Source organism: Chionomys nivalis, chromosome 11, assembly GCF_950005125.1.
Source record: "Chionomys nivalis chromosome 11, mChiNiv1.1, whole genome shotgun sequence".
Taxonomy (NCBI): domain Eukaryota; kingdom Metazoa; phylum Chordata; class Mammalia; order Rodentia; family Cricetidae; genus Chionomys; species Chionomys nivalis.
Genome location: NC_080096.1, coordinates 56,723,902 through 56,741,145, shown reverse-complemented (window position 1 = coordinate 56,741,145; position 17,244 = coordinate 56,723,902). Strand labels below are relative to the sequence as shown.

Sequence of the window (17,244 nt, the reverse complement as noted above, 5' to 3'; positions counted from 1 at the left end):
TGATGCACGGGCATTCCATTGATTTTTAAATTCCTCAAAGTCGGGAGCCAGAATCCCCACTGCTTTTTAGGAGCGCTATACAAAGAACATCTTGTAAAGCAGGCCCAAGTTACTAACATTGGTGGCTACAGAAATCAGTAGAAATTATATTGCAACGTTGACTTTTATATCGTAAATATTTTATTTTCTTAGGTTAAAATTTTAAATAAAGAGTAGAAAATAATTTAATTTATAAATTAATAAAAATTTCAAGTCTTCCTTTGACCTTTCAAATGCAGTCCATTCACGACCAGTCACAAGGGCAAGACTGTGACGCCTAAAGATTGCCTGCAACCATCGTCCAGTCTCAGAGATATCAGCTCACAGGTCCTCAGTTCTGGAATATATCAGTAAGTCTTCTGATGATGGAAAAGTTACTGAGGATTTCTGCTCGGACCACCATCCAGGCGCAGCTGCTGTACCCCTTGACTTCAAGGAAGCTTTGCACCCTCCTGTAATAGCTCTTCAAACGTAGAATGGTTGGGAAGTTGCTCGGGGTCCATCTTTCATTCGCTGGCACTTCCTCTAGGATTTTGTTCAGAAAGTCTATCTGATCACGGAGTTCACCCAAGAAGCTTTCAACGATGTTCTCATTCCACCCAGTGCTGGAGGAATTGTTTTTGAAGACATTGAAGATATTCTGAAGCATCTCTTGGATGACGAAGGCAGCGTCTTTCTTCTCCATCTGTCCTGGGCGCTTCACCCCCATAGGGATCTTGAAGTTTATTCTGTGGCCAAGGCAGTTCTGTCCATCCAGCTGTTTCAGAAGCTCCAGACATACTGAATTGCTGCTGCTTTGTCTGTGCTCAAGGTCCTCGTAGTTGATGGACAGGGCTATGGAGAGAAACCCTAGCAGGAATGCAGCTTGGAGGATCCACCTGTTGGTCATGATGGAAGTTGGGCTGATGCTGGCTGCTACCTGCAAGATGAGGCAAAGACTGCACAAGGCTGCAAGCGAGAATGCTCTTCTTCCATGGTCTGAGAGGGCTTTTTATACGGGATGGTCCTTTCTGGTTCAGAGGAATTTCCCATTTTCAGTTCTCCCTTTCAGTTTTCCTTTGTCACTTTTTTCTTTTTGTAACAGCTTCTAATATTCATTTTACTTACATCCATGCTGATTTTATACACTATACATATTGGGTTAAAATATATACAAACTGTAAGGTTCTCTAAAATGTCTTAAGTTTCAATAATTGCTGAAACAAAGGAAGAGAAACACCCAGGAGAGAACAAAGGAAAGCAGGCAACCCTGAAGATAAAAATAACTCAAACAGCCAAGGTGTCAACGGAAAGCCAGGCAGAGTAGCAGTTCATTCGGGATGGCTTGGCTTCTGCCCACTGAAATAGTGGGCTGGTGGGAGAGGACCTCTGTGAGTGCCAAGGGGGCTTGCAATAGTGTTCTACAGGAGAAACTTCCTATCAGCAAGCTACAGCTCCCTTGGGAGAGGGCTCCATGCCATAGGAAAACTGCTCAAAGTGGGATCCAATCTGAGCTGTGTAGAAACAAAAGAGACCAAGGAAAGGAAATCTGTTGGGTGGGCAACTGAGAGAAGTGGCCGCTTTGCCCAGCACTTCCCCCAAATCAACAGAAGAGGGAGCACTGAGAAGCGAGGAAAACCACCCAGTCTTTTCTAGAGCCCGGGTGGATGAGCTGCCACAGGAGAGATTACTGGTTTAGAACCAATACAGAGTTATAGTAGCACAGTGTTTCTAGAAGAAGGAGAGTATTCCAGAACCACAGGCACACAGCACAGATCACAGCTCGGTGCTCTCATCTAAGAGCATGGTGTATTTAGAAATTATTTAGAAGAGCATAAACCAGAGTGGGAAGCTCAAGAAATGAAGGAGGTAAGCAGAAATACAATTTAAAAATGGGTTTGGTTGAATTAAATACAGTCACCAAGGTGAGCTCTTTGGGAGAAATCTCCATTGGAGGAAAACCTTGAATGTTTTGAAAACTGTCAGCAGCTACAATCCAACAATACATAAACACTATTACATTGACTAGAGGGAACGTGAGGTTTGTTCAATATCATAAGACACATAAAGCACACCAAGTGGATGAGAAAGTCAAATGATCAAACTCCAGGAAAAAAATGAAGGAATATGAAAAGTGACGGTGGAACAAGGGTGGTGTAGTACATCAATATGTGAACCCCAAGGCATAGCGGAAAATACTGATCATGTGACTGGAATCAAATTAGACAATTTTGGTGTGTCAAAGCCACTCAGAAAGTTGGAGGAAGAGCAGGGCCAGAACCACACTGACGGTGCACAATGAAAGGCTCCATTTTCTTCACTCTCCAAAAGGTCCTGAACAGAAAAATTTATAGGAAGCCAGATACCAGGAAAAGAAACTTGGGTTAATAAAGATGGTATCTGTTCAATGTTACTAGGTTTAAAAACATACAAATCAAACAAAAAACAGGGCAGTTATTTTTATTTTATTAATTTTGAAATGTACATTTATTTAGTGGGGGTGGGTATGTGGGGTTGTGTGGGTACCACAGTAGGCAGATAGGAAGTTAGGGGACAACTGGTAAAAGGTGATTCTCTCCTTCTGTCATGTAGGTTCCTGGAATCAAACCCAAGACTCTGGGTTTAGTGCTGAGTACCTTTATATACTGAGCTGTCTCACTTGCCAAGGTAGCCATGTGCAGTAACTGTATTTTCCAAGGGCACAAAACAGTGAAGCCATCAGCTCAAATGTCATAAATTTATTCAAACATTTTAAGTCTACAGATTTTGTTTTTCAAAACCAGGTGGAACAGGGGTTGCTATTTCGTATGATTTTAGGTTTTTCCATGGAAAGGTAAGGGGTCTGTGTTTCCTTTGGGGTCTGGGCAAATTTTTTTTTGTTTGTTTAAGAGCTAATAGTGATTTTGGAGGGTAGATATAGAAAAGTGGATATAACTTCTACTTTGCTATCTGGGATTCTTGCTCTTGAGGTTTTCAACCACTTAATATAAAGTATTAAGTCCTAAAGCCAAAAACCAAGTTGGCCATGAAGGCACAGGCCTGTAGTCTCAGCACTTGAGAGGTCAAGACAGGAGAATTGAAGACCAAGGCCAGTCTGGGCTGCACAGCAAGTCTGAGATGAGCTATGCTGGCTCATTTTATGTCAACTTGACACAAGCTAAAGTTATCTGAGAGAAGGGAACCTCAATTGAGAAAATTCCTCAATAAGTATCCATCTGCCGGACATTTTCTTAATTAATGGTTGACGTGGGAAGGACTCAACCCATTGTGGGTGGTACCACAATGGAGGCCTAAGGTTCTATAAGAAAGCAGACTGAGCAAGCCATGGGCAGCAAGCCAGCAAGCAGAACTCTTCCATGACCTCTGCATCAGCTCCTGGCAAATACATCCAATCAAGTATCAATAGAAGTTATGAAGGGATGACACAGAGAGGATTAAAGAAAACATCTTTTCCTCTTCACTTTGTACCCATAGACCTACTTGAAATGGGGCTTTCTCCATTATAAGAAGGTATCTCAAGACAGGGTCATAGGCAGCTTCATAATTTAATGCACTTTATTTGGGGTAATTTAAATATGTTATTAGATTTTGATTTCTTCATATCCCCCTTTAAACATTCTCTATCATGAGCACATGTGTTTCTTTGGATAATGGAGGTATACAAGAGTCTAGTACCCTATAGTTGCAGTAAAGAACGATTCACTCTATAATTTGTAAACATCTAAAGGAGAGTCCCAACACGAAGGCATTACACACGTCCAAGAAGTGGTATGATGGTTTTGATGTTAATTGTTCTATCAAATAGTCAATCTCCATGGAGGGCCCATTGGTAGAGTCTTTAGAAGACAAGGCCCAGTAAGATGTCACTGGACCATCGTGGGAAGGGGGTTTGTCTGTCTGTGCCTCAGTTTGCATTCTGGCCATGAGGTGAGGTGTGCCAAAGCACCCCTCGAGCTTTGGTGGGCTACATCACAACCTCAAAGCAGCAGAAAGGATCAGTAACGGGAGTGAGCAGCAGCAATGAAACTTCCCTCTCTGCAATTTTATTCTCTCAAGTGTGTATTGCAGTAATAGAATGCTAACACAGAAGGAATTCTAACCCCCTTGCTTTGATTATTACACACTGTGTGCAAAATGATTTTCACAATCTATTGTGCATACACCAGTAAAGCACTAAACACCCCAATTATACGGAAAAACAAGGTGTAAAAAACACCTCCAATGCAGCCATACAAGAATACAGGGAGGAAAACAAACAAGAGGAGGCACACCAATAGTCCTCGTAACAGTCCTTAGAAATGGGTGGGCTCTTCCTGTTTTTGTTCATCATGCGGTTTCCTAGCTTCTCACTGCTGAATATGTATTCTTAAAGAGACTCACCTAGAGCAAAATGGAATCAATGAGCCTTAACTTTTGAGTTTTGCCTGCCCCCCCCCCAAGAAGTTGCATTCTCTTTCAGCCTTTTGCCTTTTGCATGCCAGCTCTTATCAGAACTGCAGCTACTTCATGATAGTAGAAGTCTCTGAATGAGCTTCTAAGACAGTGATTTTCTTTCTCTAAACCAAAGCCTGCTTCTGCTGTTGCACACCTAGAGGCACCAGCGAGGGATTCCCTAAGCCTCAAGCTCAAGGGAAGCTCTTTCCTTTTCCCTTTCTCTTTCTTATTCTCTTCTCTTCTTCCTCCTTTTCTCTTGTTTCCTCTCCCCAAACCCCCAAGCATTATTTTTTCATTAGTCTGGAATATACATGACACAAAGACCAAAGCAAGGATTTCCGAAGGCTTTCAAGGTAGTTGCGCTGTTTCATTTAGCCAGGAAGAGACTTGTAACCTCCTAGAGAGTTGCCTTTCCCTTGCTACATGCAGTGGCCTCTGACCTTCCTCACTAGGTGGCACTTGGAGATCTCACACTCAGCTGGCATCACAGGAGAGGCAGTGGTAGACGGGGCATTTTAGTCCCCCTTTGAGGGCACTCACTATGCAGTATACTATAAAAAATCAAGCATTTTGCTTTGTAAAAATTAATGGGCCGTTGGTATTTTTTTTCTCTGATTTAGCAGATAATAGAGGTTTGATGTCCAAAACTGAGTAGCTGTGTTGGTTTGGCCACAGCATGGTTAGAGAGAATAAAGCTCTCTAAGAAACAGTATGTAGTCTGACATAGGTTTCTCTAAGCTACTGCATAGAGAGTAAAATGAAGGGACTCAAAATGAAAGTAAAATACAAGCTCTGTTAATGAAAACATATGTAAAAATAGCATCACGGGGCTGGAGAGACGGCTCAGCAGTTAGGAGCACTGGCTGCTCCTTCAGAGCCCCCAGGTTCAGTTCTCAGCACTGAAATGGCAACTCCCAACTGTCTCCAACTCCAGTTCCAAGGCAGATGACACCTTCTTTCAGCCTCCACAGGTGCTGTGTGTATGTGGATCACAGGCACACATACAGGTAAAATGCTCATACACATAGATTAAAAATAAAACTCTTTAAAAGCAAATTAAATAACATTATAAATAAAATGCGATGCAGAACTAAATATGCCAGATTTTTACATAGGGCTGAATTAAGCTATTCCAACGTTAAAACAGATTGCTGTAATTATATTTTATTCTGGTCATGGTAGTACATGCTTCCAATCTCAGCGTTTTGGAAGTAGATGCAGAAGGATCGCTTGAACTTTAGAGTTCAAGGTTACCCCAGGTGATGTAGCATGAATGTCTAAATAAATAAATAAATAAATAAATAAACAACCAGAGCAGTGAGCTGACTCCATGGGTGAAGGTGCCTGCCATGAAATCTGACGACTTACGTTTGATACCCAGGCCCTATATGATGGGATGAGAGAATTGACTCCTGCAAGCTTTCCTCTAACCTCCACATGCAGGCTGTGATGTAGGCATGCCCCCAAATCATACATACGTGCATACACACACACACACACACACACACACACACATTTTAAAAGGAAATTAAGAAATAATAGCAAAGGTGTTTTATGTAATTCCCATGATTACTACAGAGAAGAATCTGTATTACCTACCTAAGATATAAAGACAAAGAAATGAAATGCAGCATTAAAGTAAATCGCTGGAAAATATTGATAAGAGAAAGAAAAGAACAAAGGAAAAGCTCTTATCTACCAATATTCACTTTGAAAGGAAATGAACTAAATTCTCCAATAAACAAAACAAAACAGCATGGCTGAAAAGGTTTTTGAAACGTGTCTAAAATCACATTCCCTGAGAGCAATGGGAAAAGATTTCTCTTCACACAGCAACCACAGGAGAACACAGGTAGCCATATTACATTGGAAAAACAGCTGGGTTTCGAATATGAATCTCTCCTGAGCAACATGGAAGATTACTATACAATGCTAAAGGGACAAATTCATCAAAAGTGTGCGGTCATTGTAAATATATATGCACCAGACATCAGAGCACGGACAATGCAAAGGAGAGAGCAGCAGAGCTGAAGGGAAGGGGGCACAGATGCTGATAGCAGCAGAGAGGTCCACAGCACTGAGGACACTAAGCTAAGGAAAACAATAGCGAGGAAGAAAATTAATATAGCTACCATGGTTATGATAATAGTTAGAAATTTAAAATGAAATTACACATAAAGATAATGTACATAAATAATAAAGCACATTGAATGTGAGCTACCTTTTAGGATGAGCTGAGTTAACATTCATTTTCAGAACATTTTATCCCACAACAGAAGAATAAACAAAGAACATAGAATATCTTCTGGGAAGAATATGCTTTTGGCCCCAAAGTGAGTCTTAATAGTCTTAGGCAGACTGAAGTTGCAGTATCGAGCATCACACTTCTAATGGCATAAAATTAGAAGGTGTGATGCTCGATACTGCAACTTCAGTCTGCCTAAGTGGGAGGGACCCAGGGAAATATGTGGAAGACAGGGCGGTCTCCTGTACAGTCAATGAGTCAACAAAGAAATAAAAAAGGAAAGTAAAATATGTAGAATACTTGGAGGCACAGATGGAAACAACATACCAAACTCATGAAATGTGGTAGCAAATCTGACAAGAAAAGGGGGCACCTCAAAAGATAAGCCTGATATTAAACACTAAGCTAGTAAGAGAAGAGTCAGTTAACCCCATAGTTCTAAAGGGAAAAGGATGACAAAGATTGGAGCATAATACATATTTTGAAACTCCAAACAATGAGGGAAAAAACCCAACCCAACTATTGGTATTAGTTTGAAAAGATAAACAAGATGGACAACCTATGTGTTGAGTGTCTAAGAAGAAAAAAGTGAACTCAGAAATAAAAGAGGAGATATTTCAGCTGACAACAGAAGTACCAAGGATCATGAGAGTGAAATCTGACAAATAGCCAGACATGAAATGGATTACATTGTGTGACTCCAATCCCAATTCAAAATCTCCCAAGACGGGGCTGGGACAGGAGTTCCACAGAGAGTTAAAGAATGAACTCAGTGCTTCTCAAGTCTTTCTGAATACTGAGTGTGGGGAACATTTGCAGTGTACTTTGTGAGGCTGAAAGCAATGTCCTGGTTTGCTTCTCCTTTGGTGTGGTAAGCACCTTCCTAAAAGCTGCTTTGGGGAAGGACAGGATTTATTCGGTTTATAGCTTGAAGTCCATTAACAAGAGAAGCATGGTAGGAACTCAAGGTGGAAACCTAAAGGACTCTGTCCTCCCACCCCAATGGACTCTGACCACCCACCCCAGTGGACTCTGACCACCCACCCCAGTGGACTCTGACCACCCACCTCAGTGGACTCTGACCACCCACCCCAGTGGACTCTGACCACCCACCCCAGTGGACTCTGACCACCCACCCCAGTGGACTCTGACCACCCATTCAGGACGATAGAGCAGTTTCTTTATGCTCAGTCCTGCCACACAGTTTCTGTATTAGTGTTTTCTAGAGTCACAGAACTTATGAAATATCCCCTTCTCCTTTTTTCTTTATTGACCACCTTTTTTTTTAGCACAGAGAAACAAAAGCAATGTTTTTCTGGAAATGGTAGCAATCACTTAACATCTCCAGACTACCGTAAAGAGAAACAGTTGGGAATGAGAGACACAAAGGACAAGAAAGTGGGAAAATCATGCAAGTTATTGCCCTCCATGCTAACAGTGATAGCTTCAAAATCCTGCTTACACTGGGGAATTTTGTTCAGCACCCCAGAGAGCCTCTGAAACCGGGGAACCACAATGGCATCTTCCCTCCTGTTCCACCTGCTCCTTCGGGGGCATTTTTTTTTTAAAATTTTTTGTAGCCACAAGTCACAGCTGGCAGGGAGATAATCCAGTTTTACCTGGCTCCCCACCTGGCAGCAAATGCAGCCAGGGTCTACATGTTGGTGGCACCAGACACTTTCTGTTCTTTGTTTTTTTTTTTTTCCCACAGCAGGGATGTTGTCTTGTCATAAACCTTTTCCCAGACTCAGTCTTCGGGTTCCCTCGTCGCTGCCAGCTCCAGATGTTCACAGGCTGCTTCATTGTGGGCTCTGCCGAACTCTTCTACTGTTGGAGTTCAAGACGTGTTACCCCCCAAATTATCACAGCTCGGAAAACCACAGAAGAAAGTTATTTTCTTTTCTCTGTGTGATAACTATCAAAGAAGTTTTCACTTTCCTCCCTGAAGGGCAGACAGAAAATGCTCATGTGAGCAGTGTCCTGACCCACCCATGGAGGAAAGGAAACAGGAAAAGCCCAAGAGGAATATCAGCAATGTGCTCTGCTGAGCCCCCTCCTCTCCTCCTTGTCTATCATTAGATCACCCTGCCCAATCACAGTGCTACATAAAACGTCAAAACAGTTTCCTTGAGTCTTTCTTTGAAACCTCGTTCTGTTTGTTTTGTTTGGTGGAGGCAAGGTTTCTCTGTGTAGCCCTGACTGCCCTGCAACTAGATCTGTAGCCCAGACTAGCCTCACACTCAGAGATCTGCCTGCCTCTGCCTTTAAAGTGCTAGGAGCAAAGGTACGCGCTTTCATGCCCAACTTGATCTTTCATGTCTAAAGCTTCTCAAGTCACAGAACCCTGATTAAATTTGCTTCATCTTTCCTTGTTAGTCCTTGTAGGATGTTGGTCACAAACCTTGCAACTGGTAAAAACAAACAAATAAAACTTTTCTTCTTTCCTTCTGTATATAACAAATGGCTAGATGCTCCCCAAGCCTTCACTCCTTCCCACAGTTGGAATGTTCTAATCATTGGGCTTAGAACTCGGAGACACATAGGGTTGTTCACCCAGTGTTTTCTCTATATGCTGGGCCCTCCAGTCTGGTCCCATCAAATGCCAGTGATGGGGGATATCCCTCCCTGTGCTGTGGATATGTTTTATTATCATAGGTTAACAAAAAAGGTGATTTGGCCAATACTCAGGCAGAATTGAGCCAGGTGGGAAATCCAAGCAGAGATAGAGAGGGAAAGAAGGCAGAGTCAGGGAGATACCAGCAGCTGCCAGGGAAGCAAGGTGTGAGGTTATAAGCCACAAATCTCGTGGCATAATATAAATGGGTTAAGTTGTAAGAGCTGGTTAATAATAGCCTGAGCTAATAGTCCAAACAGTTTGTAATTAATATAAGTTTCTGTGTAATTACTCTGGACTGGGTGGCCAGGAAACTAAAGTGGAGCCTCTGTTTACAAATGGCTCCAGACCAATGTGGGGCCAGAAATTTCCACATAAAACCTGGAAAAGCTGAAAAAAGGGAGGGGGGAACTCCAGAACACATAACCAGAGCCAAAGACACCTTCCTAGTTGTGGCTCCCATGCAGGTCACCGTGCAGGGATGCCACAGCATTTGGACTTGCGCACAGCATGGCGGATTCATGCCATGATATACAGAGGCATCTCCAAGCCGTGCAGCGGGATGTTCATACAGACAAAAGAGTTTGTGGGCTGGCTACAGGCTACCTAATGGCAGCATTGGGGGAGTAAGTGTGATGCTCCTTGCTACCCTACCATGTTGGAAAGCCAAATGGGGTGGGCCCAGCAGCTAAAGCCTAGGCACTGGTCCTAACCATGCCCATGTAGCATTTTAAAAACTTTTCTGATCAGACGATGATTACAGATATGCAATAAAGACAAATTCAGACAAAAAGAAACCTCTAAAGAGGTCACGGTGTATTTTTAAAAAGTATATAGGTTTAAAAAAAAAGAAAAATGGGTATAGGCAGTTACAGAAAGAAATAGTTTTTTTAAAAAAATAAAACAAAGTTTTAAAAGAGACAGTTAAATAATAAAAGCCACAAAAGATGGAAAATACATAGAGTGTTTGAATTATGTATACTGTTGTGTTTTCTTTTAATTTGTCACTGTTAATGAGCTAACTACAGTGAGGTATTGAATTTTGGGGGCTGCTAAGATAAACCAACATAAAGGTATCTTGACTTCAAAATTTGGGTCCAAGGATATGTTGCTATGGAAAAGAGGTTCTACTTGTGTTTCCATGGAAGATGAGAAGCGGTGGCTTTCTTCCAGTTTAATATAATTTGATAGAACAAGACCTCCTGAAATGTCTCCAATGGAAATGATTGCCCAGGAGATCCAGAATCCAAAACAACTTCCAAACAACTGGCTGAGCTGATGCAGGCTCCTAGATGACTATAGCCAAGATTTAACTATAATTCTATTTTTTTTTCAGGAGCCCCATAAGATTACCAGCTCCTCCAAACAGCAGAAAGTAGTATAAAAAACTCTGTTCAAATTCCCAAAATATTGTTTATGAACGTTTGGTTTAGTTTAAAAGGGGGTATGTTTTCGTCTAATATCTACTTACAAGGGAGTACAGATTGCACTTATCTTTCTGAGTCTGGATTACTTCACTCAAGATGTTTTTTTTTTTCCTAGTTCCATCCATTTGCCTACAAATTTCATGATGTTGTTGTCTTTACAGCTGAGTAATACTTCATTGTGTAAATGTACCACATTTTCTTTATCCATTCTTCAGTTGAGGGGCATCTAGATTGTTTCCAGGTCCTGGCTATTGGTAAATAATGCTGCTGTGAACATTGTTGAGTGGCCTTGGGATATGACTGAATATCCTTTGGGTAGATGCCCAAGAGTAGTATCACTGGGTCTTAAGGTAGATTGATTCCCAACTTTCTGAGAAACTGACATACTGATTTCCAAAGTGACTGTACAAGTTTGCACTCCCACAAGCAGTGGAGGAATGTTCCCCTGACTCCACATCTTCTCCAACATAAACTGTCCTCAGTATTTATTTTTATCTTAGCCATTTTGAAAGGTTTAAGATAGTATCTCAGAGTCATTTTAATTTTCATTTCCCTGATGATTAAGGATATTGGGCAATTCCTTAAATGTCTTTTAGCCATTTGAAATTCTTCTCCTAAGAATTCTCTATTTAGGCTGTATTCCATTTTTAATTGGATTATTTTGTATTTTGATGTCTAGTTTCTTGAGTTCTTTACATATTTTGGCAATCAGTCTTCTGTCAGATTTGGGGTTGGTGTGTAAAGCAAAGGATAACCAGACCACAATCCACAGCTGCTGTAGGATAATGCTTTCGTACACTGTAAAGATTTGTTGCTCATATTGGTTTAATAAAATGCTGATTGACCAGTAGCCAAGCAGGAAGTATAGGTAGGGCAACAATACTAAGAGAATTCTGGGAAGAGGAAAGGCAGAGGGATGCAGTAGTCAGTCATATACAAAATGAGAATGGCTTACTAATAAAAGGTACCAAGCCACATGGCTAAACATAGACAAGAATTATGGGCGAACTTAAGTTGTAAGAGCTAGTTAATAAGCTTAAATTAATAAGCCAAACAGTTTATAACTAATATAAACCTCTGTGTGTGTCTTTGGGACTGAATGGCTGTGGGACCAGGTGGCACAGAACCTTCTGTCTACATACAGCTCCAGAGAAACTAAGTAACAAGGAAGACCCTAAGAGGGACACATGGTTCACCCTGGGAAAGGGGAATTAGATGAGATCTCCTGGGTTAACTGGGAGCAAGGGGTGGGGAGTAAAGGGGAGGGGATGTGAGATAAGAACATGAGAAAATGGGATGATTGATGGGGGAGAGGAATGGAGTTGGAGAGCAATACAACAGAGGTCTTGATAGAGGTAGAACCACTACTGAGTTAGGGAGAAACCTGGTGCTAGGGAAATTCCCAAGAATTCACAAGCATGACCCCAACTAAGACTCCTAGCAATAGTGGAGAGAGTGCCCAAACTGGCCTTCCCTTGTAAGCAGATTGGTGAATACCTCAATTATCATCATAGAGCCTTCATTCAGTAACTGATGGAACTAGATGCAGAGATGTACAACCAAGCACTAGGCTGAGCTCTGGGAATTCAGTCAAAGAGAGGGAGGAAAGAATATTTGAGCAAGAGAGGTCAAGATCATGATGGATAAATCTACAGAGACAGCTGAACCAAGCTTGTGGAAACTCAGGAACTCTGAACTGACAGAATTCACAAGCATGATCCCAGCTTGTAGAGGTTGAACTCTAGACCAATAGCTGTTGAGCCTCCATAAGATTGAACTAGGCCCTCCATATGTGGGAGACAGTGGTAAAGCTTGGACTATCAGAAGGGTCCTAGTAGGACTAAGATCTATCTCTGGTGCATGGTCTAGATTGTTTGAGCACATTCCCTATGGTGGGATGCCACATTCAGCCTCAAGGCAGGATGGAGGGGCTTGGTCCTGCTTCAACTTAAAGTGCCCGACTTAGTCGGCTCCCCATGGGAGCCCTTACCTGTTGTGAGGAGTGGATGGGGGCTGGGCTGGGAGGAGGGGTGAGAGGGAGAACTGTGGCTGGAATATAAAATGAAATTTTAAAAATCAATAAAAAATTAAAAGGGGTTGGTTATAAATGGCTAATGGTCATAGTCAATCTCTTTCTAAAGAAAAAAGGGGGATATGATATAGAAATGAATACCTTAATTTTGTTATTATATATGTATATTTATACTCTTGTTTAAAGTATTATGTTTACGCAGATCATTTAAAAATGTAATGCATAGTTAAATACAAATTATAGTCATCTATAATAGTCAAACTTTTAGTCATTTTAGTTAGGTTTTATAGATATGCAGAGATATATTTCAGATAGATATGTAATCTTCAAATACTTCAAAGACCTACATAATATGGCATTTAAAATGTTTTAAGAACTTAGACTTTTCTCAACAGAGACATGCCTGCTCCCAGCAGCACCAATTATTTCAAGAGGATGATGGGCATTGAAGAAGCTCCTTATGGAGTTTTCTCTTAATGTGGCAAGGTTAGCCATTTGAACAAGAAACTGCACTTGCCTGAACTGCTTGACTGTATGCTGTATAAACTGGACATGCAGGAACCACAGAAAAATGACTGCTGAACTTGCCAAATCAAGATGGAGCAGTCTAGAGTTCCAGCTTCATGGAAGAGTTTGACAGACAAACTGTCAATCTAGGCAGGACAGCTTCAGTTTCCTGCATCACTGAGAAATCTGCCAGACACTTTAAGCCTATAGGCGAAGATGGATACCCCAATGCTAGGGAAGAACTTTGGGTGACTGTCCAGGTAGCCAGATAACTCTGTCATTTCTAGAGTTTTAGAAGTTGCTTACAATACACTTCCAGTTTACTTATTATATCCTTGGGGTCTTTGATGGGGTTGAAGACTGGATAGCTATAATTATAGTTTTCCTTAGTTATGATAAAAGATAAATTATATATGAAACTTTAGACTCTCAAAAATAGGATAGATGGTATTTTCTTTAATTTTGCCAAAACACAAATAGCCTAAATATTATAACTATATTCCTTGCTTGATAAATGTTTTGCTATATGTAGTTTTACTATGTTAAAGTTAAAACCTTCCTTTTTAACTAGACAGAAAAGGGGAGATGATGGGGGATACCACTCTGTATGGCGTGAATATGTTTTATTACCATTAGTTAATAAAGAAGCTGATTTGGTCAATACTTAGGCAGAATAGAGCCAGGTGGGAAATCCAAGCAGGGATAAAGAAAGCAGAATCAGGGAGACACCATGCAGCCACTGAAGGAGAAAGATGCCAAAACATTACCAGTAAGCTTGGCTTGCTGTACACATTCACTGGTTAGTGATGGGTACTTGCAAGTGTCAACCTGATGGGATGAATGAATGACAAGGTGTAATTTCTGGGTGTTCTGTGAAGTGTTTTCAGAAGATGAGTTAGTGAAGTGAGTGGGAAGGAGAGGAGGAGGCACCAACCAATTTGGTCCTGGTAAAAGAAAAGGGACAAAGAGCAGGTCCCCTCTTGTCATCCCTGCATTTGGACACTTGTCTTTTGCTGCCTCTGAACACAGCTGCAGGACATGCTGGCCCTTTGGACTGACTCCACTGGCCTCTGGGGTTCTTTGCCATCTGATAGTATTCTATTCCAGTTTCTCTGGTTCTGAGGCTGCTAAACTTGGGTTGAGCTGTGCTCATGGCTTCCCCTGGGTCTTCAGCTTGCAGATGGCTAGTCCTGTGATCTCTCAGCTACTGTAATCACGTGTGATGATTCCCACAATGAAGCCATTCCCCCCCATCCCCTCTTTTTTTTCCCTCCTCTGCTCCTTGAGTGACCAAAAAGAGTTGAGCAATAGCTGAACAAGAAGCAGACCCTTTCCTTCGGCTAGCCTGCTCTCTCCATTGTTCATTTTCTCTGTGGGCTTCCTGTCTCAGTTTCTGGCCACCTACAGAGAAAGGGCCAAAGCAACACTCTCTGCATCGCTAAATTTAGAGATTGCATCACCAAGAGTTGCGTAAGGACCGACCGAGGAGCCCAGGAGCCCGGAGGCCAGGCCGAGGAGCACAGAAATAACAAAGAGGATGACGCAACAGGCGAAAAGGAAACCAAAAGGCAAGTTGTCAAGCTGGATTTGAAGAATGGGGCAAGGATTCCCCTCTAGGCTGGCCGAAAGGATTCTGGCAATCTCCTCAGAACAGGGGATTTTTTTTTTCCATTGCTGCCGTTTTCTACCCTGATGAGAGCCTTTAACTGCCTGGACAGAGAGAAACAGGAAAGAGCTGAAAACGGTGTGGCCTTGTAACCACACAGCGTGTTGCCAGGAGCAATGGCACTATTTGTAACTCAGAAATTTTGGCAGAAAGGTTGGTGTGGACATCTGGCAAATGGCTCTCTCTTCCTATTCCTTGTGAGAAAGGAAGTTAGCCTCGCAAAGTTCCCGACCAGTTCTCTTGGAACGGCTTTGCTTCTGCTCATAAACCTAGAATGTTCTAATTGTTATTATTGGTTTTAACAGACGAGCCTAGGTACAAGATGGATGCACTTACTAGCAGTCAGGTACCATTCTGAGAAAATCATGTAAATAAAGCAATTAATTCTCACCACCGTTTTAAGACATAGTACTATGTAGTCATTTAAACTTTGTGGCTCAGGAGACTGGCCACACACAGATCTATCTCCTTTTCCTGCGTGAAGACATTAAACACAGCCCTCTAGTTTTGATTTCTAACAGGAACATTCAATACCTAGAGGGCTTCCCATCTCCCACTCATAAGCAAAGAAAGAAACTTTTGATTGCATTCCGACTCTCACATTTTACTCACCTCTCATTTTTATATAACACCAACTTGCCAGCTCTGGCTTATACCCTTGCATACCCTCAACCTTCCTTTCAGGAGTTGATCTTTCCATTTTCTCTGGCAAACTTCTGTCAGTTCCAACATGATGGTTGCTTATGGCCTTCTCCTCATTTCACTCCCTGTTCTGAGCTTATGGGTCTGATCTGTAGGTTTCCTTGTCTGTCTCTCCCAGGCCATTTGAGCCTGGGCTCCCTGTCAGTGGCACAGAAGCCCAGCAGAAATGTATGAGGGCTCCTGTTTCTCCGTTTTCACTGACGTGTGTCACCTTCTTATTTGGTTCTAGCTTTCGTACTGGACCTGAAGCGATATCTCACTCTGATTTTGATGAGAATCTCCCTAGCCTGTCAATCACATCCAATCACATCAAATCACACCCCATGTGAACCCTCCTGCATGTGTCTTTTGGGTGTCATTAGTCAGGTGCCATTCCCTCCTTCCCTCCCTCTTCACCCCTGCCCCTTGAATAAAATCTCCCACAGACCTGGAAATTCTCAAGTAGGCCAGGCTGCTTGGTCACTGAGCCCAAGGATCTGCCTGTCTCTGCCTTCCTAGAGCTGGGAGTGCAAGAGCAGATGACCACACCAGGGTTTTTAAAATGTGGGTCCTGGGGCTCACACTACTCAGGTCCTCATGCTTTTGAGAAACTCTACAGCACAGGCTGAACTGTGCCCTAGCCTGCCTTCTGTCTGCTTTTAAATGAGCTTTGCCCCTCTTTACTGGGTTCTAGCAGTGTCCTCTGTTTAGTCCTGAATTCCCTTGTGAGATTTATGAATTGCACAAATTCCTCTTCTGTAACTTGACCTTTCAATTTTTTGATAATTAAATAAAGTATTTAATTATGTTGCAGTCCCATTTATCTATTATTCTTTTTTGTGTTGTTATTTAGTCTTGTGATGTCATGGATAAAAGTCTAAATCCAAGATCAAGACATTTTCATGTAAGCCTTTTATAAATGTAGCTCTTATCTTTGAGTCTTTGACCCATTTTGATTTTTTTTGAAAGCTGTGAGGGTAGGGATGCACCCTTGTCATTTTACCTGTCAATAGCTAGCCATTCTAGTAGCATTTGTTGAGAGCGTGTTCTTTCCCAATCAAGCAGTCTATGCTTGAAATCAGATGACTGTCAATATGGAGACATAGGTAGGCCTGTTATACCAGCACTAGCAGGCTGCTATTGTTATTAATTATTAGTAGTATCTCCAACTTGTTTTCCTTTTTCATACCATTTTCTGTGTTTGCCTATTTGTTTTATTCTTGCTTATATTTAGGCTTCTCTTTATGCAGACTAATTATGAGGTGTGTGCTTTAAGCCAATCAAGAATTGTTCTTTTGTTGCGTGTGTGTGTAAATATTTGTCTGAGTTATTTTTAGCATTTGTACTTGGCTCTGAGTGATGCAGATCTGTGCATCACCTTCATGGTTCAGATTGAATACTGCCTTACTCTCTGATTGTTCTTAACTTACAGACTTTACATATTTTACAAACACATATGTAAAGTGAAAAATACCTTTAATATCTTAATGTCTCAAGAGGGAGGGGGAATGGAGTGGAGGGGGAGAGGAGTGGGGGGAGGGGGAGGGAAATGGGAGGCGGGGAGGAGGCGGAAATTTTTTCAACAAAAAGATAAATAAATAAAAAGAATAAAAAATAAAA

General features: G+C 41.7%; 1 protein-coding gene across 1 annotated transcript; it reads right to left on the bottom strand.

Moving 5' to 3' along the window:
- Positions 1-370: 370 nt before the first annotated feature.
- Positions 371-928, bottom strand: Ifnb1 (interferon beta 1). Its single transcript, XM_057783632.1, has one exon. It carries the CDS (start codon positions 926-928, stop codon positions 371-373), a length of 558 nt encoding a protein of 185 aa, XP_057639615.1.
- Between the last annotated feature and the right edge of the window lie 16,316 nt (positions 929-17,244).

What these genes read in the sequence shown, in the direction of transcription:
- Ifnb1 (XM_057783632.1), bottom strand. Translation starts at nt 928, where the DNA reads ATGACCAACAGGTGGATCCTCCAAGCTGCATTCCTGCTAGGGTTTCTC.